Source organism: Ambystoma mexicanum, chromosome 7p, assembly GCF_040938575.1.
Source record: "Ambystoma mexicanum isolate Mex_15411 chromosome 7p, UKY_AmexF1_1, whole genome shotgun sequence".
NCBI lineage: Eukaryota > Metazoa > Chordata > Amphibia > Caudata > Ambystomatidae > Ambystoma > Ambystoma mexicanum.
This window is the reverse complement of record NC_090939.1, coordinates 69080058-69104681: the sequence shown is the minus strand read 5'-3', so window position 1 is coordinate 69104681 and position 24624 is coordinate 69080058. Positions and strand designations below refer to the sequence as shown.

At 46.9% G+C, this 24624-nt stretch overlaps 1 protein-coding gene across 3 annotated transcripts in view; it reads right to left on the bottom strand.

Annotated features, from left to right (window-relative positions):
- Positions 1-24624, bottom strand: part of CFAP44 (cilia and flagella associated protein 44) — a 1393686-nt gene that overhangs the window by 864834 nt on the left and 504228 nt on the right. For all 3 annotated transcript variants that reach the window (XM_069635797.1, XM_069635796.1, XM_069635798.1), the window contains one exon: positions 5650-5752. In XM_069635797.1, coding sequence (XP_069491898.1) covers positions 5650-5752 — 103 coding nt within the window. The remainder of the gene's footprint in view (positions 1-5649; positions 5753-24624) is intronic.

Sequence of the window (24624 nt, the reverse complement as noted above, 5' to 3'; positions counted from 1 at the left end):
TCTAGAGCAAGAGTATTTATTAACATAAAGTTGAAGATAGTATGGTCCCCGGGCTCGGATGTTGTAGAGGGATTTGAATTTAATCCGTGCAGCAACCAGGAGCCAATGAAGACTTTTTAGGGCAGGATACATGCAGTCGCTGTGCTTAAGGCCAAGGATAAGACTTGCTGCCCTATTCTGGATTAGCTGGAGGGGTCGCAGAATGGAAGAAGGTATATTCAGGAGGAGGCTATTGCAATAGTCAAGCCTAGAGAGAACCAGGGCTCGGGTAACATTGAGCCTCTGGGGGAAAGTGAGAAAAGGGAGAATTCCTTTAAGAAGGAATAGCTGAAAGTGGGGCTTCTTGGCAATTTCCTGAGTGTGAGGGAGGATGGAGATAGAGGAGTCAAAGAGTAGCAGGAGGAGAACCCAAGGAGTAAGGCCAGAGAGAAGTGAAGAAGGAGGGAGCAGGGGTCCTGATGGGAAGGATCCCAGTTTTACAGGTGTTGAGGCAGAGATCGTTGGAGGTGCACCAGGACTGGATGGCAGATAGGCAGTCAGGGATGATGAGGATGCAAGAGGGTCCCCAGGAAATTTGAAAAAGAGCTGTGTGTCTTCTGCGTAACACTCGAAGTTAGAGGAGGAGGAGGAGGAGGAGGAGGAGATAAGCAGGGCAAGGTAGATGTTAAAGAGCCAAGAGGATAGATCCCTGGGGGACACCGCAAGTGGAGAAGGAAGTAGGAGAGGAGAAGGTGCCCAGGATTACTGGGAAGAGCAGTCTGTAAAGAAGGATGTCAGCCAGTCCAGTGCCTGTTCTTAGATAACATGGGTATCATGGAGCCTTTGTATGAGGATGGAATGGTTGACTGTGTCAAAGGCAGAGGAGAGATTGAGGAGGATGGGGATAGCAGGGGAGTTGGAGTCCAGAGATGGGAGCAGTTCTTCAGGGGTGTTCAGAAGAGCAGTTCCCATGCCCTGGATGCTCGGAATCCAGATTGATGGATCCCTTTTTACACAATGTTCACAATCTGGTCTCCCTCTTCCGAGCTCGGACCATGGATCCCCCCTCTTCCGGGCTCAGATCCCTTTTTACACCTGAATCAAAGACTTTCAAATGTGCAATGGGTTTTGCTTAAACCGCTTTGATTTCTTTACACCATTGTACTTTACATTCTTCTACTTTTGTTTCTCATGTTGGAATACCATACAGAGAATTTCGTTTGAGCACATTCCCATATCACGGAGGACTCTGTCAACGGTATTGTATCCTTCCTTTTAAGTTCAAACATTCACCAACAATGTAGCTTTACTCGCGTCTTTCATCAGACATGTTTAACAATGTTCATTCATTTTACAATGTTGCCGATTGCAACCTTGGCAATACAGACCGGTCTGGCCTCGGTTTCCCCAACTCACCAGCTGTGTTGTTCTGTTGTTTCTTCTTTTTTGGAGCCAAGGGAGATACCAAGGCATCTGCAACTCCCCCCCCCCCCTTGGTCAGCTACGCGGGAGAGCCCTCAATATCTCTGACATACAATACAGGATTCTTCAGCCTGATTTCCTGGTCTTACGCTTTCTGCCTTGAAGGTTTCTTGAAAGTAACGGCCTCCTGCCGAAAAAGGTCAAGGGAGTTGCTGTTACGCTCACCTGGTCTCTGCGGGGACGTTGGGGCATGATTGCAGCCCTCCCTGGAAATGGCTTCCTTTTGTCAGGCTTCTTCCCCTGCTTGTGTGTTGTGGACTGCGCTGGTTCTTGGCACTGCCCCTGTGAGGATATGAGAGGTCGTGAGAATGTTGCGATATGACTGCTGTGTCCCTTTGACCCTTCTTCCCAGAATGTGGTGAGCATGCACCGACCCATATAGTCCCACCTGTTTAATGATGATGGCGAGCTCTCCGTCCTGCTTCTCACTGCAGGGGCGCTTTAGATGGACCGGGTTCCTTCACTGGTCCATGTGCGTGGCAGACCAGACCGACTGTGGCTGAACCACTCCAAGGTAAGTATCTTTTTAATAATGTCTTTCCTTGATTACTATCCGTATCCTTTTAATAATGTCTTTCCTTGATTATTGTCCGTATCCTTTCATAATGTCTTTCCTTTGCTTTCTCCCAATAGGTGAAATGCAGCCCAGCGGTAGTTGCGGTGCAAGAAGCGAGCCCCAATGGAAGAGAAGGGAGTTCACGATGTCCCACTACATGGTAAGTTTTGGTTTTAAGGTCAAGCGCTAGGATTTGTCTAATCGCAGCCTTTTCTTAATGTCTTTAGTGATTTTCTAACCTTGTTTTGTCTTTTTCTCTTGCAGGCAGTGTCTGTCGATGTCGGACTGAAGTGCTGCTATCCGGAGATGTGCTGGGGAATGAAGGATGCCTGGACCCGCGATGATGCTGGCCGTAAGATGACTCCTGGGTAAGTGCTGTGGCTGGTAGCTGGAATCAGGTAAGGATGAGCTCCGACTGCGGTTGCTGCTGGAATCAGGTGAGCCTTACGCTGCCATAAGCAGATTAACGCGAATCGCTTGCATGCGGGTGGGGCAGGCTTAAATAGCCTGGCTCCAACCACGCCCATTAGTTCTGACTCATGGCTCCACCCTGCCACTCCTAGAGGATGCTGCACGTGCAGCCCAACTCTCTCCTAAGGTCACGCCCGACCTGGATGCACGTGGAGGCCCTTACTCATGAGCCTCGCGCCAAAGACACTAGGACTGGGTCCAACTGGACCCTCTATGTAGTGGAGTCTGTGATTCTTGCCCAGTGGCCATGACAGTTGCCCTTCTCACAAACCCCTTGTGCCTTGCAGTCTTTCTCCTCTCGTTCAGCTGCTGATTCGAAAACTGCTGTACCTTTGTGTGCTTTGTCTCCCTCAGAGAGTGCTCTCGTGCTCCGTCTTTTATCCGTGTGGGAAGTGTAATGGAAGCCAGGTGTGAGTGATTGTCGATAATTGCCTGACCTCACCTGACCATAGTTTTGGGACATGGCAGGTACACGGCTCAGGTGTAAATCTATTTTCTCCCAGAGCGGAATGTCCATGTAAGAGTATTCATGCAGGAAAAGGGGGCTGGGGGTCAAGTTTCTAAATATCCCATTGGGTAAGGTGAGATAAAGGTGTTACAGAGAAGAGAGGGATACTGCGTCTTGCCATCCAGTGTCTCACTCCTACTCCCCGAAAGACCGCTCACCCAGGTGATCCTCCCGCACTGGCCCACCTCAGCAATGGCTGTGTCCTGGCCACCAGGATGGCAGATCCCCGGGGACTAGTGGGTGAGACACCTTCTGGTTTCTCACAACATCCTTGTTTTTTCTTTTGTTCCCTTCTCCTTAGCTCTCCAATTTTTGAGACACAACAGCAATCACAGATATTAAAGTTAGTGGTTTATCCATAAGATAAATATTATCAGGTCAGTACATTTCAGGCAATTTTATGACATGGTTTCAATACTTTTTACCAACAGTGACTCATATTAAGGTCCTATACTTATGGCTATTTACATGTTCAATTACAGGAAGGGAGAGAGTTTGTATAACCCGATGAGGGAGTGATTCCCTAAACACACAGTGATAACAGGAACTCCCATTTATTACAGAACATCTGTTTACCAACGTTATGTTACAAATTGTGGGATTATTTCTGTGTGAGCTCAATCCATGTACACATTTCTTATTACTCTATGTATTGAAATATTTATGTTCTAAAACTTTGATTTTGATGATTTTGAAACAATATACAAGTCAAGGTTGACTTTATTCTAATTGCTTTTTGATTGTTAAGAAGTGGATGAATTTGTTATGTTAAGACATTTAAATTCTTTTTCTTTGTCCTCATTTAAAAAAAACACTTATTATTGAGTGTGATTAACTATTTTACTCAATCCATGATTTTCGTTTACGAAAATTGTTGAATCTTTGTTTTTTACTGTTTTCACATATATAATTTGCCTGTAATATATTCCGAGTTTTTCCCCATCAGAGTGCCTTGGTCCTTCTTTGATTAGTGTAAAGGAACTATCGTGCCCTGTTGAGTATTCTCACCTCTACCATGAGATTTCCGAACTCAAAAGGGAGAAAGTGTAATGGAAAGGTGAGGAGCGTAAGACATGACTTGTCCCAACAAATGCAAATCTTCCCCATAGAGCACACCTCACTCGCATTAAAGACCTAATTTGTGTACTGGCCAAACGGAGGATTGCAATGCCTTGGAAGTCGGCTGGGGCTCCCAGGGTTGAGGCTTGGCGGGCGGACCTAGAGGGATGAGCTCTGGCAGAGTGTGTTGTCTGGCACAGGGCGGTGCATAGCTGGCTGAGAGAAGGGAGCATAGATGTGGATGCCTGGGATGCACTGGTGCAGGCATTGTTTCCCTGTCAGATACACGTCCTCCATGAGTGCACTCCATTACAGATCACATGGGCCTGCACAAGTGGTTGGGGCGAGACAAAAGATGGACTGGGAGGACACCCAGGTTTGGTCGGGTTATCCCAGAGGGGGACCTGATGAGCACATGCTTGGGGGGCGGTGGGGTGCTATTGGCAGTCTGCTTCACTACCATGCTGTCATGGGTGTATTTGGTTAGTTACTGCACTGCTGCATATGTCCTCAGGCCATAATTTGCATACCGACCATGATATCGGGAGATGGATGCGCTGGTGGGAGGCAGTGGTGGTAGGAGAAGGCTGGTTGGGACGGGCTACACTCAAGTGGTATTGCTGTGGAACATTTGGTTAACCTGTCGTGCCGCCGGTTGGAACATTACGGTCATTAACACTGTAAATCCAGTGGACTATGCGGACTAAATTAAGGGTGGGATTTGACAGTATGTTATTGCACCTTGGGGGTTGATGTGATGACACTCCTGAATGGGCCACGAGACGGGATGATGACTTTGATGGGGGGTGGCCTGGGTGCTGAGGAGGTGGGGAGGTTTGGGGATACATGTCGAAAGTCTCTGGATACACTGTTATTGTTTGCCCGTTTCCCTCTTGGGTGCTGCCCCACTTGGATGGTAGAGGGTTTGTGCTCTTTGTTTTCTTAAATGCCAATAAAAAAGTAAAATAAAAAATGCAAATCTTTCCACCTCCAAAATTCAAATGAGGCTCTGGATTACCAGTTCAAGTTGTTTTAATGTATTTGCAGTGTTTATTCAGCATTTAAATCCCTTACAAAGGGAAAGCAGCAGGAGAAACAAATTAGGTGAGGCTCTGGAGCAGTGTTTTAGGCGCTGTGGGTTCATAGCAGGCTGGAACAAGGCAGGCTTTCAGCGCTCTTTCAAACTTCACGAGGAGGGGGTCAACGTAGAGGCCATTTTAGTGTTATATCCCAACTCAGACCTTATGGAACAAGATGGAAGTTTTGCCAGTGAGCACACTAAATGATTGAAATGCCTGATCATCAAAATTGTAATTGGTAAATAGGGAACAAAGCATGGGTTGTTGTGGGTCAGGAATTTGGCAGTGTTCGTTGGGCGGTTAAAGGGTTGTGGACAATAGACACCTTCTTAGAAATGGACTTTGATCAAGTCATGGACCAAAGATAAGTGGAAGATACCAGTAACATTTCCTAACCAATAACCTGGGCCCGAATCGGAGTTGATCTGGACATCATCTTGAACTATCAAATTAGAAACACTGCACCCCATATTCCATGCAGAACAATCATTACTGAGATTCCCAAGGCGACCCACCTTTGAGAATTCTGTAAGGGTGAAGAGACGGATATTCATAGATGACAATCTTGGGTCCTTTCCCTTTTTCAGCTACTGCAAAGTAGTTTTTATTGTAATGTACCTGTACAAAAGAAAGCATCCTTGTTAAATAACATCTGTCATTTAATGGTCTACTGTGTCCATATTGTTTCAAAAACTAGCATATTCAAGCATGCTCCTTCCTCTCATATACATTAATTGGCTGCATGTATGTACCCTCTACCAAACATTGCCCATGAGCTCCATCACTACCAACAATTTTGTATGTTTTTGCAAGAGAACAGGACATTCAGAGAGGCTGGAATTTACATTCTGACGCACAGAGGTTGCATGTTTGTACCAAGGCATAATAGTTGGGATGAAGATAGGATGGACATGTACATAATTAATAAAATTATAGGAATAATGACCTGCATGGTGATCCAGTTAAGCCCCATGACACATGCTCTCCATTGTTCACAGCTCCATAGCTCTGATGTCAAGAAGGCCAGGATAGAACCAGCTCTTAGTTTTCATGAGGCTGTAGATATAAGTGTTTGTGAGGCACTTAAGCCAAGGACACATGTTATGACTTAGAAAATTCCAGTGGGGATGGCAGCGTGTCTAGGGACTCTAAGGAAATTGTTCATTAGTCTGATGTTCTGATCTTCCTCCTTACCAATTGTTAGGACTGTTTAAAAAAAAAAAGAGAAGTGGTCGGAGAAAGAGACTACATGCAGAAGAGCAGAGTTCTGATAGTTTTCAGAAAAAGGTGGTGATTTTTTATAAATATCAACAGTAAAAACATTAGAGTCTAAATGCCAAATCAATCTTTCTAATGTTGTTTGAAATGTATGAGTGGGATTTATAAAGCTCACAGTACACAATAAAGCTCTGTACAGAGGCGGTGGCTGATAGGGGGCAGGGGTAGCAGAGGGTTCTGGCATGGGTGGGGTTGGGAGGAGTTCTGTAGAGCTGGAGCTCTGGAGGTAGGAAAGTGAAGATGTACTTTGAAGAGTAGTGTCCAGTATAAGATGGAGCGCCCAGTTTAATGTGTGAAGCAATGTCAGGAAGTGTAACGTGGAGTATGGTCATAGCTTCCCTCAGTCCTTCCTCCATAGAAGTATGGGTAAAAGGGAGATCAGGAGAGAATCCTAATTTGGGCACAACTTGTCCCAGCTGTGGCGATTGATTCCGTCTCGACCGGCGCAGACAACAGGACTAATGGAACAGCGTGCATGCAGTACGGTGCTACACAGTGGCTTTGCAGTCGCGCACCTGCTTGTTCCAATCAGAACATTCTATTAATGCTGCTTAGCAACAGGCTCCTGTCCAGATCCCATAAGTATGGAGGTAAGGGGACTGGACGTAAGAGGACCCTTATAATACATACTGAATTTAAGTTTTCTGTGCCTGGCTGGTTATTGATGCCATTACCCAGGTGACACATGGTGGTGTCAGAAGGGGGATCAGAGGCCCAAACAACACAGAGCAGTCCACACTGGGTAATAGTAGTTGCACTCAAATGCCAGATAATATAACATATTGTGACTTTCAGCCGGGTGCACTGTTGGTGCTGCTGCCTTTCAGAGCCTTGAACCCGCTGTTGGAGGCCCCATGAGACAGGCATTTCTCATATTCCTTTGGTCTAGGTCTACTGATTTAAAAGCTATCCTCCTCCATTGTCATCCCTGCTACCTTTTCAATAGCAAGGACTCTGAAGAGTGCTGATCCTGAAAATCGCAGATGCAAATATATTTCTGGGCTGCTCCGTTGATGTCTGCAAATCGGAGCCATGATTATCTTCTCATGGATAAAACAAGGCAACACACTTGAGCTGAATGATCAGCATCTTTTGCTGTACTGAACATCTGGCTGGACAAATGCAGTCCTTGTTGGCCACCTTCAGGAAAAACTCCCTCTTGTTCACCAGGAGTTAGGCTGCAGATCTCCCTCCAAAGGCTTGCCATATCTGCGCAATAGCACTTCTGCACATGCTATCGTCACACAATGTTTTGCAAGTTGCACTTTGCTGTGTGGAAAAATCTCCTGTTCTGCGTGTCAGGAGGAGCTTTGGAACTGGATGTCAATACTGAGGAGGCAGGAAATTACTTGTGAACAATGGCCACGACTGTAGAGTCTGGTGGTGGATGCCTTCCCAGACAAAACGGTCAGATTCTGGGGCCCTACACTTTCGCATTTCTCAGACAGTGAATGACTGAGTCTGCACTGTGGGCTCTAGACGGGGGGAATCATGAGAATAACTGGATGAGGTGGTTCTTTGGTTGCAAGTTCTCAAAAAGGATTTAAGTTTTCTGGCAAGTGGGGGAGTGTGCATGTTGAACTTTTTGGTTGCCTGCCAGTGACATCAGTGAAAGTTATCAGGCCATCAGTGGCTGAAAATGTATAAAAGGAGAAAGGCTAAAAAGCAGGGTGAGTGTCACTGGTGGTTAGATCTTCCTCACTCGAGTCTTCGCCGCTGGAGCAGGTTGGTGACTCGTCTGGCGGTGGGGAAGATCCCTTTTTATGGGACGAACATCTGTCCGTGTAGAGGTATGGTCCACCTCGGGGGAAGCTACTATGCCTGCTGTTAGTGACAGCTAAGGCAAGAGGCCCCCGCCCGAAACAACCAGGCAAAAAGGGGAAAAGGCAACAGGCATAAAAACATGTTGATCTGGATGGTTTTTGCTGGCAAGTTGTTGAAATACTGGAGGTCCACTGAATGCAGGAGTCACATGAAAAATAAGCAGAGTGGAAATAGATTCCCAAAGACACTTCTTGCACAGTAATGGATGGATGACCGGAGCAAACTCCAAGAGGAAAGCAAGTGCTTTGCAGTGCAGAGCGTAAGGAATAGGTGGGTGCAGATGGTCAGTGAGGCAAGTAAACAATGTAGCACGAACAGAGAAAGCAGAAAACAAGCAATTAAGTAAGGCACAAAGTAGTGGACAAGAGCACAAGGCAAGCAAGGAAGGGAGATAAAAGGAGAGAGCGAAGGTACATGAGTGAAACAGCATCTTACCACAAAGCGGGGTAACGGTTGCAATGCACGGAGCAGGGACTGCGGAGTGAATGTAAAGGTAACAGGCGGCGGCCATCTTGGAAATAAATTAACCGGGAACTCACGTTCTGAAGAACATGATGGAACGCTAATGGCGCTGCAGGCTCCATCTATGCCACAATCTCCAAGAGGGGGGGCTGCTGACAGTATGCCCCCCCCCCCTTGTTCCTGGCAACCCCTGGTTTACCAGGGTGAAGGTGATGAAAGCGCTGCAGTAGAGTTGGTGCTTTCATATGTGAGAAGGTTTCCCATGTAACCTCTGATGAAGGATAACCATTCCAGTGAACAAGATACTGTAAACCACCCTTATAGTAGTGTGACATATCTGGGAGACGTCAAACTCCTTTGCTTCCTTTGGTTTGTGCAAGAGAACTTTCTTTTTCTTACAGCCAAATGGGTCAGGAATATAAGAAGCCAACAGGATGGAGTCTGTGTACAGGTTGAGGTAGTTTTAGTAGGAAGGCTACTGGCTTGATCTTTGACAGTATCTCAAAAGGCCGAATACACCTCAGAGAAAGCTTTGAAGGCTGAACACATCTGGGTAGACATTTTTTAGCCAGCCAAACCATAGTACCCACCTCCCAATCAGAGTTTGGGCTCCTATGGGCATCTGCCTGCTTCTTATACTCATTTTATCTGTTTGTAGATGTTTGTATGCGTCTTTATGGGCTTGTGAAATGTCCTGAAAAAGGTAATTGATAGAAGGAACAAGAGTTGTTGGAAACACTCAACTTGGTAGAGAACGAGGATGGAGACCATAAATACAAAAAAAAGGGCTCATGCTGATGGCTGAATGAAGAGAGTTATTGTATGCAAACTCCGCAGTTGGAAGTAAATCCGCCTAGTTGTCTTGTCGAGGGTTGCAAAAACACCAGAGGTAGTGTTCCATTGTGTGATTTAACCGTTCTGTTTGGCCATTGGTCTGGGGATGGTATCCTGAAGACAAGGCCCGTTCAATGCTTATTAGGTTACACAGTGTTTTCCAAAATGTTGAAGTAAACTGGGTACCTCTGTCGGATGTGATGGACTTTGGAATACTATGCAAGCAGAAGATTTCACGAAAGAACACTGTACCCATTTCGGAAGCCAACAGGACACCCGGGAATGGAATAAAGTGAGCCATCTTGCTGAACAAATCCACTGTCACCATTATGGCAGTATATCCCCGAGAGGGAGGAAGGTCAACAACAAAGTCAGTGGAGAAAAGGCTCCAAGGCCAGGTGGGAGTTGTACTTTGTTCTAGTAGTCCGATTGGTTTGTTGCTCTTGGCCTTGCATTGAAGTCATATCAGACATGATTGAATGAAGAGTCCAATGTCTTTACACATGGTGGTCCATTGGAAGGAGCACTGAATAACATCTACGGTGGCTTTGTATCCCTGGTGGCCCGTTGTCTTGCTATCATGACCCCAAGACATGATTTCTTTCTGTAGGATGGCGCTAGGCACAACCAGGAGACCCTTATAGAATAGCATACTGTACTTCCTGACACATTCCTTCCTAGACCAACCCGGGATCGATATTGGAGGATGTGTCTCTGATTTTTTTAAGACAGGTGGACACCATCCCCAAAAATGTATTCTGGGAAATGAGGGGTTCTGTCACAGAGGTGGTAGTAGATTCTGCCGCAGTACTACGCGATAAACCGTCTGCTATCGTGTTCTCAGATCCTAGAATATACGTTATCTGGACATCGAAATGAGCAAAAAGCAAAAAAATAGGCCCATCTTCCTTGTCTTGCTTTGATGCAATCCATCTGCTGTAACACCTGTAAGTTCTGATGGTCAGTACGTATAGTGAATGTGTGGCACCCGGCAACAAATGTCACCATTCGGTACAGGCCTGTTTCATTGCCATGAGTTCTTTCTTGATAACATAATAATTCAATTCACTTGGGCTGAAGGCCTTCCAAAGATAAGCAACAGGATGTTCTAGACTGCAAAGCATCTGTCTCCACAATGAATGGGAGGTGTTGGCCTGGCTGTTTGTGGATGGGGGCCGAGCAGAACTTGTTCTTGAGATAGGAAAAAGCTTGATCTGCAGCCTGATTCCATATGAATGGTACATTCTTCTTCAGCAAAGAAGTAATAGGCTGAACCGTGGTGGAGCAGTCTCAGAATCTGGTGATAGTCCCTCTTCAATCTCCTCACCTGTATCTTCAGATGATTCTTCTTGAAGCTTAAGCACCTTCTTTCTTCTTCTTGGCCCGCGTTTCTTCTATTTCTCAGTGAAGAGATAAGGGCGAACTCCTGCGTAGTCCACTTTGCCTGGTTGTATAACAAGCCAGGCAGAAGGGACTCTGTGGAACCAACACCTCCAAACAGGGAAAAAGCCTTGAGGCATAAAAAACCCCGATTCTTATACGATATAGCTGGTCCGAAGGAAGTAGCCAAATTCCACAGAGCGTAGGTCTGACAGAATCCATAGATAGATCTTGATCCGGCATTTGGAAGGGGTGTACTGAAGAGAACAGAGAAAACAAGCAAGGTGGATGGAAAAGCAAGCAAGGAGGGAAAGAGAAGGCAGAAGTAAGCAGAAGTGACATCAATGCTGCAGTGTCGGCAGGCAGAGGAGGAAATAAGAAACTACAGGCCAGAGGAAAAAGGGAGGGCAGAACAAGCAACGACTCAGCAGCGTCTTACCTAGTGTGAGAGAGTTGCAACACGCCAAGCGGAGGTCAGGACGGGAGAAATACACACAGCGGCCATCTTGGGAAAAGCACTAGACCACTGATGTCGGTTAGGAAGAAAGGCGTGATGGAACATTAGCCCCGCCGCCAGCGTCTCCAAAGGCTCCAGCGTTTGGTCATGACAGTATGGCCCCTCCTTATCTGAGGTCGCCCAGGTTTACCTGGGTATTGCCTGTGAAAATGGCAGATCAGCCGGGGTGCATGGATATTGCGTATAGGTTCCCAAGTCCTTTCTGCCTCTGAAAAGCCTTTCCAGTGAACCAATTATTGTAGTGTCCCATGCTTATACCGGGAATCCATGAGTCTAGACACCTTATTCTTCCGACTCCTCAGCCCTCTCCTTTGGTTTTGCGGGAATAAGAATCCTGAAGACAAGTCTTGAGAAGAGAGGTATGAAAGACAGCATGAATCCTCCTTTATCTGTGAGGTGGTCTCAGTCAGTAGGCTACAGGATTGACCATAGACCCAATTTCAAAAGGTCTGATGTAACGGGGAGAGAACTTAGTGGGCCGTACCCATCTGGGTAGATCTTGATAACCACACCTTAAAGCCTATATCCCAGGATGTTTTTTTCTGCTGCCTCGGTCAGCTGCGATATTATCGGATTCCTTGCTCCTTTCTAAATTTTGGAGAGTTCACTTATGGGTTTGGGACAAGGTCTAAGGGCAACCACTGATGGTATCTTAGAAGAAGGGAACACTGTAGTAGGAAGGTGTCTGGGATGGTATGCATAGGTGCAGACGAATGGACTTGCACAAGTGGCAGTATGTATAGTGTTGTTGTAGGCAAACTCTGTCAGCGGTAATAAGTCAGACCAGTTGCCTTGTTCTCGGTTGATAAAGCATCACAGGTATTGCTCTAACATAGCATTGAGCCATTCTGTCTGCCCATTACTTTGCGGGTGATAACCAGAAGATAAGGCACGGTGGATTCTCAGATGTTTACACATGGTAGAGCAAAAGACTGAAGTAAATTGAGAGCCTCTATCGGACACAATGGTGTGTGGGAAGCCATGTAATCTGACAATGTCCTTAAGAAAGACTGAGGCGGGGGCGTGGCTAACTCGCCATGTGAGAGGCTGGTCCGCTCCAGAGCTCCCGCAGAGCCGACATTATCCTAGGAATACCTGCCGGCCAGAAACACTGTATATACTCCTAAACGGATCAGAAGTTGTGGGAAACAATACTCCATACCGCGCACCGAATGTGAGCCAGAACGGGATGATATGAGAAACGATATCTGCAGAGGACGGTGGCGGGTCCCAGACTAATGCCCAGGCAAAATGGCTGCTTAGAAGGACAAAGGAACGAATCCCAAGTATGTGAGGCGGTGGATACGAGCGCACACAGCACAGCAGAACCAGAGTGACGACGCGGCCTCCGGGAGGAGGGGCTCAATTGTGGTGAAATTAATCACGGAGGTGCTGAGGGGACCAGCACCTAAAACGAGCTGCGGATTCAGACAAGAATGAACTGGCAGCTGATACACGATCCGGAGCACTTCACAGCAGAGGGGCCACGGCGGTGACCGTCCACAGCATATGTGGAATTGTGTCCTTGCATGGGCACAGCGTGCGCATCAGAAGCGCTGTGTTTCCAGTGTGCCAGCAGCAACATAGTGCTCGAGTACGGACCGGACAGCACCCCTACTTGTGGCAAGTGGGGGTGGGGGGAGAAAAACATGCAGATACAGCATTATCCCCGACCCAGAGACTAACAGCAGTGAAATGGAGGGTCACCGAGTTGCCTGCTGCAGCAGACAACACAGAGATGGACTGGGCAGTGGGCCCCACCTGAGGCGCAATGGACTGCTGAGGTGAGGAGGGAGTCAGCAAACAGGACCGGTAGCTGGGGCGCGACCTGGAGTGCCACACAGCTGAGGATCCACGGCGGGGATCGCATCATACAAGGTATAGCGCTCCCACACACCAGACCTATGGAGTAGTAGGCGGAACGCCGCAGGCTGCCGGGGAGCCTGCGACAAGAGGAATACACAAGGAAGTGCACCATCACACACCGAAAGGGTCTGCCTGTAAGCAACAAGGCGCAGCCGGGCTAATATACTTATTTATTTATTTATTTTCTTTAATGTGATATAGTTTGGTACAGGAGTACAAACTTTACGCATAATAACCATACAAAAGGAAGGAGAAATAAATATACAAGGAAGAAGAAAAATCATCTTAAAATCCACTAAACATACCATGTTCTATGTGCAAATCTAAAATAAATGAATAGATAAAATAACATAGGATAAAATAAATAAATAAATTGAAACCATACAGCCCCCTACGCATAATTGACGTCGTGTTCAAACAACAACTCTTATCGTAACTGTAACCATTAGCATAGACAGCACAAGCACAAACACGGTCTCTACTACATTAATCCAAGGGACCCTCTGGGACTACGTTTTATACAGACCTTAACATCCCGCCAGACCTGAAATAGTGCCATGTGTAATTTAGGGTTGCGGGTGTTGACACACTGTGTCCAGAATTCTGTTTGTTCAATGTATTCTTTATTATGAAAAAATCCGCCCAGGTGTCTAGTGCGGCTGACTCTCGTCCCAGTGCACAATGTGAAAACATGTTGTGCAGTTTCAGGTTCCTCAGGGAGATCACATGCTCTACAGAACCTATCTGTTTTAACTAGACCCTTCTCCTGACCCCTGGCAGCCAATAATGGTAGATGATTAATGCGAAGGAGTAGGAGAAAACGCCTCAGTTCATCCGACGGGCATAGATTTAAATATGGCTGTGGCTTCATAAAGGTGTAGAGAACATATGTGATAAAGTTATAGGTTTTCAGGCCTTCAAGATGGACATAGTTGCACTGCCAGTCCCATAGCCTGAGTCGATACCCAAACTTATTGAACAGACATTCATTCTCACAACCCCACTCCGGTTGCCATCCCACTTCCTCAAATAATTTAGTCAGCTGGAATGCATAGCTTTCCAACTTGCCTATTTCCATATCCTTACTAATGCACCTCAGAAGGTCATTTGTCAGTACATTCTTAAGGCGAATATAGAATTCCATCCGCTTTTTTAGCACCATGGCCCTGAGAGAACTAATTCCCAGTTCAAGTCTGATCACGGCCATGGGTATGCATTGGGGGAGACCCAAAATTTTCTTCCAAAAGATACCCTCTACAAGCTGTAACCATCCCAGATTCATATTGTAGAGAGGATCTAAACCATAGGTAACCATCGGGGCCAAACATTGGATATATAATTGGCGAACTGCCCATATCGAGAACCCACTAGGTTCTCGCGTAAATTTATAAATAAGTGCTGTCAATTGTGCCGCTTTGGTTTTCCGCAGTTGGATACAGGTGGAGTAGTTGCCCTTATAATCAAACTCTACACCTAAATATTTGTAGCTAAGGGTGTAGTCAATTTCAGTCACCCCAATCGTCATGCGAGGTCTAGCGACTCTCCCTGCCGAGAACAAAATCAGATTTGTTTTATTGATGTTAATCACAAGTTCGTTAGTCTCGGCGAAGGTCCATAATTGCTTTGCAGATCTTACGAGTCCACTAAAGGTGTGGTCTAAAATCACCAGACCATCAGCATATGCAAGCATGGGGCAATGGCTAGAGCCGATTTTGGGGGGACAGTTGTTGACTCCCTGTAGGCAATCTGGTGCATCAGACACAAATAAGTTATACAAAGTGGGGGCTGTGACACACCACTGCTTCACCCCTCTGGTCTGGGGTATGGGATTGGTCATTGTCCCGCAGTTATCCAGACGCACCTGCACCGTGTTATCCGTATGAAGAAGTTCTAGGTAATACAATAGAGTTTCAGGGCAGCCAAATCTCCTGAGCTTCTCCCACAAGAGAGATCGTTTCACTGAGTCAAAAGCGGCCCTGAAATCTATAAAGAGTGCATATATTGGCGATTATAGTGTCTCAAGGCTTTAGTTCTAAGTGCATTCATTATGAACAAATTGTGGGTGGTAGAGTAGCCTGCCCTAAAGCCACTTTGGAACTTGTCCAGAATGCCAACACTTGCCACCCATTTTACGAGTTCGCTGAGTATGAAGGCAGCAAACATCTTTCCAGTGCAGTCCAGCATGGATAATAGCCGGTAATTTTCCGGTTCCGTTCTATTACCTTTTTTGAACACCGGAATAAGGATTGCTGCCTGCCAAGTTGGTGGTATTTGACCCTCCTGGAGAATTTTCCTAAACAGTATATTAAGCAGGCATGCCCAGAAGGGGGGATTTTCCTTCAGCACCACATTTGAGAGACCATTCGGACCTGGCGCACGGGAGGGATTAAGTTCTTCAATTCTGCTTTGGATTTCTTTAGTGGAGGTCACAAAAGGGGGAGCCCTAGGTTTCCTCCTCATGGTGCTACTAGTGTTATTATCAGCCTCACCATTGTGTTTTTCCAGGAAAGAAATCCAATCATTATGGGCTATGGGATTAACCATATTTGATGATTTCTGCCCCTTGGCCTCCCCCAAAAGTGACCAGATGTTCCGGGTATTTCTGCTACATAGTGTGCTAACCGTGTATTGCCAATTAGCCAACTTTCTCGCTCTCTTATGTATTTTCAGCCACCACCAATATTCCTTTTTCAGCTTCCTTGTCATTATGGCAGCGGCCATTCTAGATAGCGGGCCGTCTCTGGTCCAACGTATATCTCTTCTCAATTTTCGCTTTCTATCTCTAATGGCCCTGTCATAATTAACCTCTTTCGGGATCTTCCCCACCACCGTGCGCGCCTTACGGGCGCCATGCTCACCCGAAAAATCACTAATCCATTTTTCAATTTGCATTGGTGACATACAATTGAGTTGGTCAATCATTTCTGGGCCCCATTTTGCAGTAGCCCTAGAGGCATTTGCTATGTTCTTATCCGACCAGGAGATGCGATTTAAGGAGTGATTACAAGACAGTTGTCCCAGGTTTACCTCCGCCCCCCTAGGGACAGACACTCCCATAGTCAGGATCGTGGTCACTCCATTCACTTTCTTTTACCAACATATCGTGCACAATTGAGGCAACCTCCCCACTAGTGAAGATGTAATCAAGAGTACTCCCCGATCTTCCGTTACTCCAAGTATTCTTGCCAGGCCTATCACTCTGAGTCCGACCATTAATTATCTGCAGGTCCCAGCAGCCAAAGAATCCCAGCCAGCCCTCCCCCTCCTTGTCAGTGGACGGGAGGTCCCAGAGACTATTCCTGGACAAATAGGGATTATTGCCGGTACCTCCATCACAACTTATATGGCAATTTAGGTCCCCGGCAATAATGACAAGAAACTTTTCATTGGTCGTTCTCCATTCAGCAAGGAGATAATGGAGAGTATCTTGAATAAGTTCTCTTGTCCTTGCTCCTGGTGGGTTGTAAATGTTAACAAATAGCATTCTTTCGCTTGGGGATCTTATATTAAGCGTCACTTCCGCAGCACAAATATAGTCACAGTTAAGAACTGGAATCTGTCTGCTCGAAATCTTGTTCCTCACTGCGATGGATAGGCCCCCAAACGGACGCCCCCTTTCTCCCTTCTTCGCCAAAGTGTGATATGTCCTGTATCCATCCATATCTATGGCAGATGTCAGCCAAGTTTCTTGCAGTAGAATGATTGGATGTTCGTTTATAAGAGCCAGCGAGCCCTTGTCAGAAAGGAGGTGTTGGTGGCCATGAGTGTTCCAGCTCAGCATAGAGTAATCTCATGGCTGCTGCAACACCATGGGCAATGAGTCCGCTAGCCATTTCAGAGTCTTCTGGATATCAGCTAATTGGACCTTCTCGGTGGGTTGTTGAGGGGGTATACCAGTCTTGTTTTTAGGTACCACATAGTCCTTGCTGGGGAGGGATGGATCTTCCTTCTCTTTGTTCGCGTCAACCTCCACGCCAATCTGTTTTAGGGATTTCTTGTGCGTCCGAATCAGCTGCGCCGAGGCTAGAACACAGCAATGGAGGGCTGAGACATTAGGGTTACACACCTCCAATGGTTCGACAAAGAGGAAATCTTCAGAGCGTATTACACGCAACTGAGGAATTAAGTGCAGTTTGGCCAGAACTTCAGTTCTTGTCAACCATAAATCTCTTTTTTTCTGGTTCAGGTTTTTAATTATGCAGATTTTACTTGCTTGAATATCCTCTTGTTCTTCAGATTCGTCTATGGGAGGGGATGTAAAGAACTCTTCCCCCTTGCTTTCCTCATTTCGCCCAGGCGACGAGCATTTAATGGATTCTCCAATAATGCTAATCGACATTACGGAATCCGTATCCTCCTGGGCCGCACTCTCAGCTTCTTGTACTGGGTCTGGGATAATCCAGCCAGATAGGGATCCCACCCCTTTTCTGGCACGTTTCTTCGCTTTCCGACCCCTTTTTTTGCTTTTTTTTGTACGAGCCGCCGGCAGGATGGTAGCTGGTAAGGGAGAGGCAATTTCTACTACAGCGTTTTTAGCCGCATCCCGCTTCTGATGTCTGCGTTGCTTTTTGGTCAAAGGGACGACCGTAACGGCTTCCTCAGGCTCTACAGGATTTACTTTGTCCCTTGGGTCCATAGGGATTGAGACTTCCTCTATTACAGACGGAGTTGATGGGGCTAGATCTAAACTCCCCAAGGGGTTTGATAGGCTAAGCTGAATAATGGTGTTTGTGTGGATCCTCCCACACAGCTTTAGTAAAATTTTCAGCGCAAATTGTACTGACGCCATAGAAGCCTGCAGCTCACTTATTGCCATGCCATTGGAGTCTTCCATCAACCCCTTACGCTCCTCATCCATATGCTCCAGCTCTTCTGGTTTGATGAAGAGGCTAGGGGATGCCGATAGTCGGCCCAATGTTGGCTCTACCGGGGATGTAGGGATGGGCTGAATAGGAAGGATGCCAGATAAGTCGGAGATCGAATTGTCCGTGTGCTTAGGGTTAGAAGTCACACTGTCTTTTTGATGCTCCTCTTGGGCAGGCCTCAGAACCTGCGCTTCCACCATAATTGGGCTTTTCCCAACATGAGCAGGCTGTTCGTTTAAAGTTGCCATTGATTTTTGAATCGATAGACAGAGATCCAACAATGAATTGTTGTCGATGTCTTGGTAGTTGGAGGAATCTAGCACCCCGCGGCCATTTTGTGGGGGGGAGAGAGTCTCTTTTTCAGGTTCCACCATAGCCCCCCCCCCCCCCCATAATGGGTTTGGGAACTCCATTCCCAAACATGGCCGGGATGGTTCCTTTTCCTGGTGGGTCACAATCTCCGTTAGCGGAAGCCTTTTTTGCTGACTTTGAAAGTTGTTTCTCCCCTTTTTCCCCATTGCCTTTACGCAGATTGTATCTTGCGTTCCCTGTTTTGGATTTAGCCATTGTTACCGGGCGCACCTTGATATACAGTAGGGATACCGTAAGTGATACCTCGTAGACAGATACTTTGTAAGGTGTCGCTGGACAGCCAGAGAGAGTAACAGCCCACAGTGTGTAGTGAAGCCTAGGGCGGAATCAGAGAGGGGGAATACCCTCCACCTTCTCCCGGCCGGGGCGCTGCCTCGGTGTCAACAAACAGTGATAACCTTACCGCTCTTCAAATATCCCTTTAACAAGTCCACGCCCAGGTCCTAGGATATTATCCACCGCAGTCCACAAGTGACCACAAAGGACCACTTGTCCTCCCACTTCTCCGCGCGCGCTCCGCGCTGGAAATGGTGTTTTGAAGAGTCTACTGCTGCTCACGGGTGCAAAGCTCCACCTCCAAATAATGGTAACTGCGAAAATACTCGGAATGCACCACGAATGCACCACAAAGGACCACTTGTCCTCCCACTTCTCCATGCGCGCTCCGCGCTGGAAATGGTGTTTTGAAGAGTCTACTGCTGCTCACTGGTGCAAAGCTCCACCTCCAAATAATGGTAACTGCGAAAATACTCAGAATGCACCACGAATGCACCACAAAGGACCACTTGTCCTCCCACTTCTCCGCGCGCGCTCCGCGCTGGAAATGGTGTTTTGAAGAGTCTACTGCTGCTCACGGGTGCAAAGCTCCACCTCCAAATAATGGTAACTGCGAAAATACTCAGAATGCACCACGAATGCACCACAAAGGACCACTTGTCCTCCCACTTCTCCGCGCGCGCTCCACGCTGGAAATGGTGTTTTGAAGAGTCTACTGCTGCTCACGGGTGCAAAGCTTCACTATACACTATTGACCATGCTGCGGGGCTGATATCGCCACTGGGACGTCTCCAAGTGCGCGGACACCCAAGGCAATAGTGCGTGCACCTGGAAGACGGGCTACCCCAAGAAATAAGGAAATAGCACCCCACGCCGGAGGCAGAGAACCGCCAGATGCAATAGAGACAATATACTAAAGACTAACAAGGGGGGTCACAGCCTGGCAGCATACAAATGAGAGAGTTCACAGAACGACACCTCACAGTATACACAAGGACAATAACTAATACTATCAAGAAGGGATAACCCCCCCAGAGCAAGGAGGTGCAGGGGCCGAATCTAAGCCTAGGAGGCGCAGTCATTGATTTGGAAAACCAGGGTTGATTATTTAACCAGTACACCTCAAAGGTGCACTATTACCTGAAGACGCGCCCCACCCTCCGCAAGTGCAGCTGGCAGCCCCCAAATGGACCCAATCACTAAGCGAGCCGGTGCAAGCTGAAGTGCCACAAAGTCTGACCGCAACCACCTTGAACGGAGACACCTGGTGACACTGTGATGGCAACCAGGTTGGCCAAGACAAAAGGGAAACAGTCAACAATGGAGAAATTCACAAAAACACGACAGGGGGGGAGGGGGCAGAAGTAGGGAGAGGAACCTGCAAACGGTCACAGCACCAGCACGCAACGACCAGCAGATCTTGGAGGCGATTGTGGACCTGAAAGTACCATGGGAAACTAAACTAGAGGCAGCATTAACTCAGAACATCACTGGAACTTAAAATTGGTGCAGTGCAAGTGGATGTAAACGTACTGAGACAAGACGTAACAACAATAGCGGAACGCACAGGCAAACTGGAGAAAGAAGTAAATTCAAACACAGCTGCCTGCACCTCACACACCTCAGAGATTCACAAACTGTGACAAGAAATGAGCAACCTGGAAAACAGAGCAGAGGAAGCCGAAGGACGTGCTCGAAGAAACAACATACGCATAGTGGGGCTTCCAGAAGGAGAGGAAGGACCAAACCATATGGATTACATTGAGCCCATGTTGCTGCAAGAAATCGAGGGAGGTGCGTTTACCCAAGGGTTCGCGGTGGAGAGAGCAAACCGAGCCCTGACAAGGAAACCACCGGCAGGAGCCCCTCCTCTCCCCCTCGAGATCGATAATTGCCAAAATATTGAATTATCGAGATAGGGAGAAAATCCTGGAACACTTCCGGAAAGGGGGCACAATACAAAGGGCATCGGCGTCCATTACGGTGTACCCGGACTATACACTCCTGGAGCAGAGACAGCGACTGAATTATGGGACAGTAAAGAGGAGGCTGCGCGAGGCAGGCTACAAATACATGCTGATGTACCCGGCGAAACTGAAAGTGTTTCACAGGAACAGGGCCCTGTTTTTTGAGACCCAGAAGATGCGACAGAGTGGCTGCATGCACAGAACTGCCCGTTGGGGACAGACAAACAGAGGGAGAGCAGAACAGACAAGTGAGGCAGCGGTTCCAAAGGCCGAGGTGCTGTATAAACTGTGACATTGGGAATTGAATATAAGACAGGGCAAACGTAAACTGGGAGATGAGATATGTTTTGAGTGGGAGGTTACGGGAGGGCATAGCATAATGAGGCATAATTGCAGGAGATACAGAGGACTCACTCTCATACCCCTATAGATAGTTTAGTTAGGTTGTCGGTAGTGAGTTAACCCCCTGCTGAGTTCCAAGTACTGGCAAAGCCGAGAAAGGAATAAATGCGGGATAGCCTAAAATCCAGGGATGGAGCTGGGCAACAGTAGGGGGCGGGAAGGGCGGGGGGTGCGAGGGGAGTTGGGGGATTTACATTGGTATTAGTTAGGGAACGAACTTACACACACGTGTTGCTGCGCATGATACAGAAGATAAGGGAGGACAGAGGTGGGACTGGGTACAGATGAAAGATAGGAGACCTTAAAATAGTAGCAATGGGGGCTCAACAGTTACTTGAAGAGGAATAAGATCATGATGTACTTAAGGAGGCAGAAAATAAGATATTGCCCTATTACAGGAAACTCATCTCACGAAAGAAAAACAAGAGGTTATAGAGGAGCTCCCAGATATGGCCTGTACTCCAGCCACCCATTTTGAAATACCAGGAACATACTCAACGAGATATGTGACGTATGAGGAGCAAATAAACCAACAGAGAGCAGCACTAGGGCTCTGCCCAGTGACCATGAGAAGTGCCAATAACCAGACAACCATGGGCAGCACGGTACCCTTTGAGACAACCGTACCAGCAGCTGACACAAAATGAAGACTACTTGCAGACTGTCCCCGAAGAGACCTAAAGGGCCTTAATTGAAGGTGAATGGTGATGACGCAAGGGCCCAGACAGACGTTCAGATGAACGAAACGACAATCAAAAGATGACACGCAATGATGAAATGTAAGGAAGAATGATGTAATGGACTTAAAAGGAGAAACGATGCTGAACTTTAAAGAAACGTAACCATAAAACAGGATGAAGATACGCAACTAGCGAACACCTGTAAATAGGCTCGGAACGCAAGAAGCTAAGGAAACAGTGCAGCTTGCTATGCTTAGTAGAAGAATAGAGCGGCAAGTGCCAACTATATATCTACCTCAAAGAAGCACATTATAACAAGTCCAAATCCATTTTACAAAAGCAGAATTAAGCCCAGGAAGGTAGGGGTCAAACAGGCCAGGCTTCATATACCAGCACAAAGCCAAACGAAAGAGCGGAATCGAAACTTAGCAAGAAGCAGCTCATGCCTGGGAATTCGAGGTCACCCAAGGCAGGGAGGAGAGCAGCAACTTCAAAGAATCAAAACTTAAGAGCATAGCAGCCTGCCACGTGAAGGTCTAGATAAGGAGGCCCAGGCAGGTGGCAAAGCTGAAGGGAGAATCAAATACGCAAATAGAAGGAAATGAAGCAGCTTCACGTTGTACTAACACGTGACTAGCCAGGCGCAAAGAGGTACCAACGTCTGATATCACCAAACACCAGAGGATGCCATAACTTTTCCTGATAAGAAGCTACAATTTCGAGGCCATCCTCTGCCAACTAATTGACACATAGCCCTGAAGTACTGATTGATGGAAGGGAGGCAGGGTGAATCTTGGGGCATACTGCATCTGGGTGACCATTCTGCATGCTGCTAATTAAAGTGGAGATTGAGATTTATGCCTAGGGATGTAACCGACCCAATCACAATGGACCAAATAATCAAGGGTCCTATAACTAGTAGAACCAATGAGACATCATACTTTTAGTGACGTCTAGCACGAGTGATGTAGAGGGATGGGCTTAGTAACCCACACGATAAGAGTTACCCAATCCTCACACTCCGTTACCATATACAGATATAGTACCTATACTTAAGTTATCTTTTTAACCAATAGAATTGCATGACAACTTTTGAGTGTTACACGTCAATGATGATGAGAATCTGCTATAACTATTGCTGTCTGAATGAAGAATTTGGAAGTTGAAGCGAGACGGGCGATCGCATCACCGATGATCTCCTATTGATTCCCCGTTTTTTGTACTTGTCATTAAACGGACTTCCCTTTGCCAAACCATTGAGTTGTCCTTATTGTTTGGTGTTGGAGTAAGAGAATCCCGCACCCCATCCACCTCAAGGTGCAGCTATCTCATCTTAAAGTACTTGAGGGTGAGATCTGATCCCATGGGCCCGTCAGAGGTCGCTCAGCCCTCCTGTACACTTGGTAGAGGAGAGGATGCTTTTGATCATCATCATGATTATTGATTAAAATAAGACACCTATTGACCGTCAACTCGAAGTAACTTTAGGTCTTCGGCAATATCACGAGTCCTTCGCCATTCGGCTGAGTAGACTGTGAAGCTTCCTGTGGACAATGATAGTTTAAATTGATCCAAAAACTGCAGTGGGCCTGAAGGGGCCCGTTTTAAAAACATAACCCTTCCATTCCTACGGGCAGCGGAACAGGCGAAAGACTGAAGGAGGCGGTAACAGAGGCAGTGATCCCGAGGGCCCAGAGAGGAACAATGCGAGCAGTGAGCGAAACAAAAAATGTAATGCTTTGGCAAATATCATATGCATAAGAACAAGTAAGGGAAAAGGTAACGGAGGGAGGTGGAGAAAACAGAGAATAATTGAATAAATAGAGAACAGGTACACACCCGAGAAGAGAGAATACCGGCGTAGACACCCGAGAAGAGAGAGAATACCGGGGTAGACACCCGAGAAAAGAGAGGATACCAGGGCGGACACCTGAGAAAGAGAGAGGATACGCCTTATTCCTGCGCTTTAATATAGCGGTCAGAAGAAACGTGAACTCAGAGCCCACATAATAGGGGACTATTCGGCTACTACCACGTTTAAAGACGTCGTGAACAGAGTTCGTTTAAACTCCATGTCGGGGTACAAATGAGAGGCAGAGATATTTGTGTCCAGCTGGTGTCTGTCTAGTCTGTCAAGTGTCTGTTGTAAGTGTTATGTTGTATGTCACATGTAAGGAATTTTGTCTCTTTGTTGGTTGAAACTAAGTAGGGTTTTACGCGATTCTATAGTTGAGAGGGAATCGCACACAAATTGATGTTCTTGAGTAAATTGGTGATACAAAAGTTTTGGTGGGAAAAGATTGGATTGGAGCTTGCTGTATTTGCTGCTCGCTCATATTGTTGGGAGTGTTGAAGTTGCATGAAAGTATTGTTAGAAACAGATTTAAGCATGGAACATTACTCCATTAGCCCACTTATGTAAACAACTGCAGAAACATGCACCCAAGCTTAAGAAATACAGCACTGAGTGGGTTGAGTACCGCCCACAAGATGTTTATGCCGTGGCCCCAAAATGGGTCTTTATCAAAAGCCGTCTTACAGCATATGACGACTTACTTTCATGCCACATATACAGGCAAGAAACTAGAGAAATGCCTTGCTCTTCTAGAACTTTGGAAAATGTTCGAACAGTCGAAGGAGGAAGAGCCACCTGCTGACTGGATATTAAATGTATGCACGGAGGGGGGTGAGACGCCTACCGCACCACCTGCCCCACCTGAAACAGAAACCGAGGGAAGTAAGCCTGAGGGACTCTACCCATTAAGAG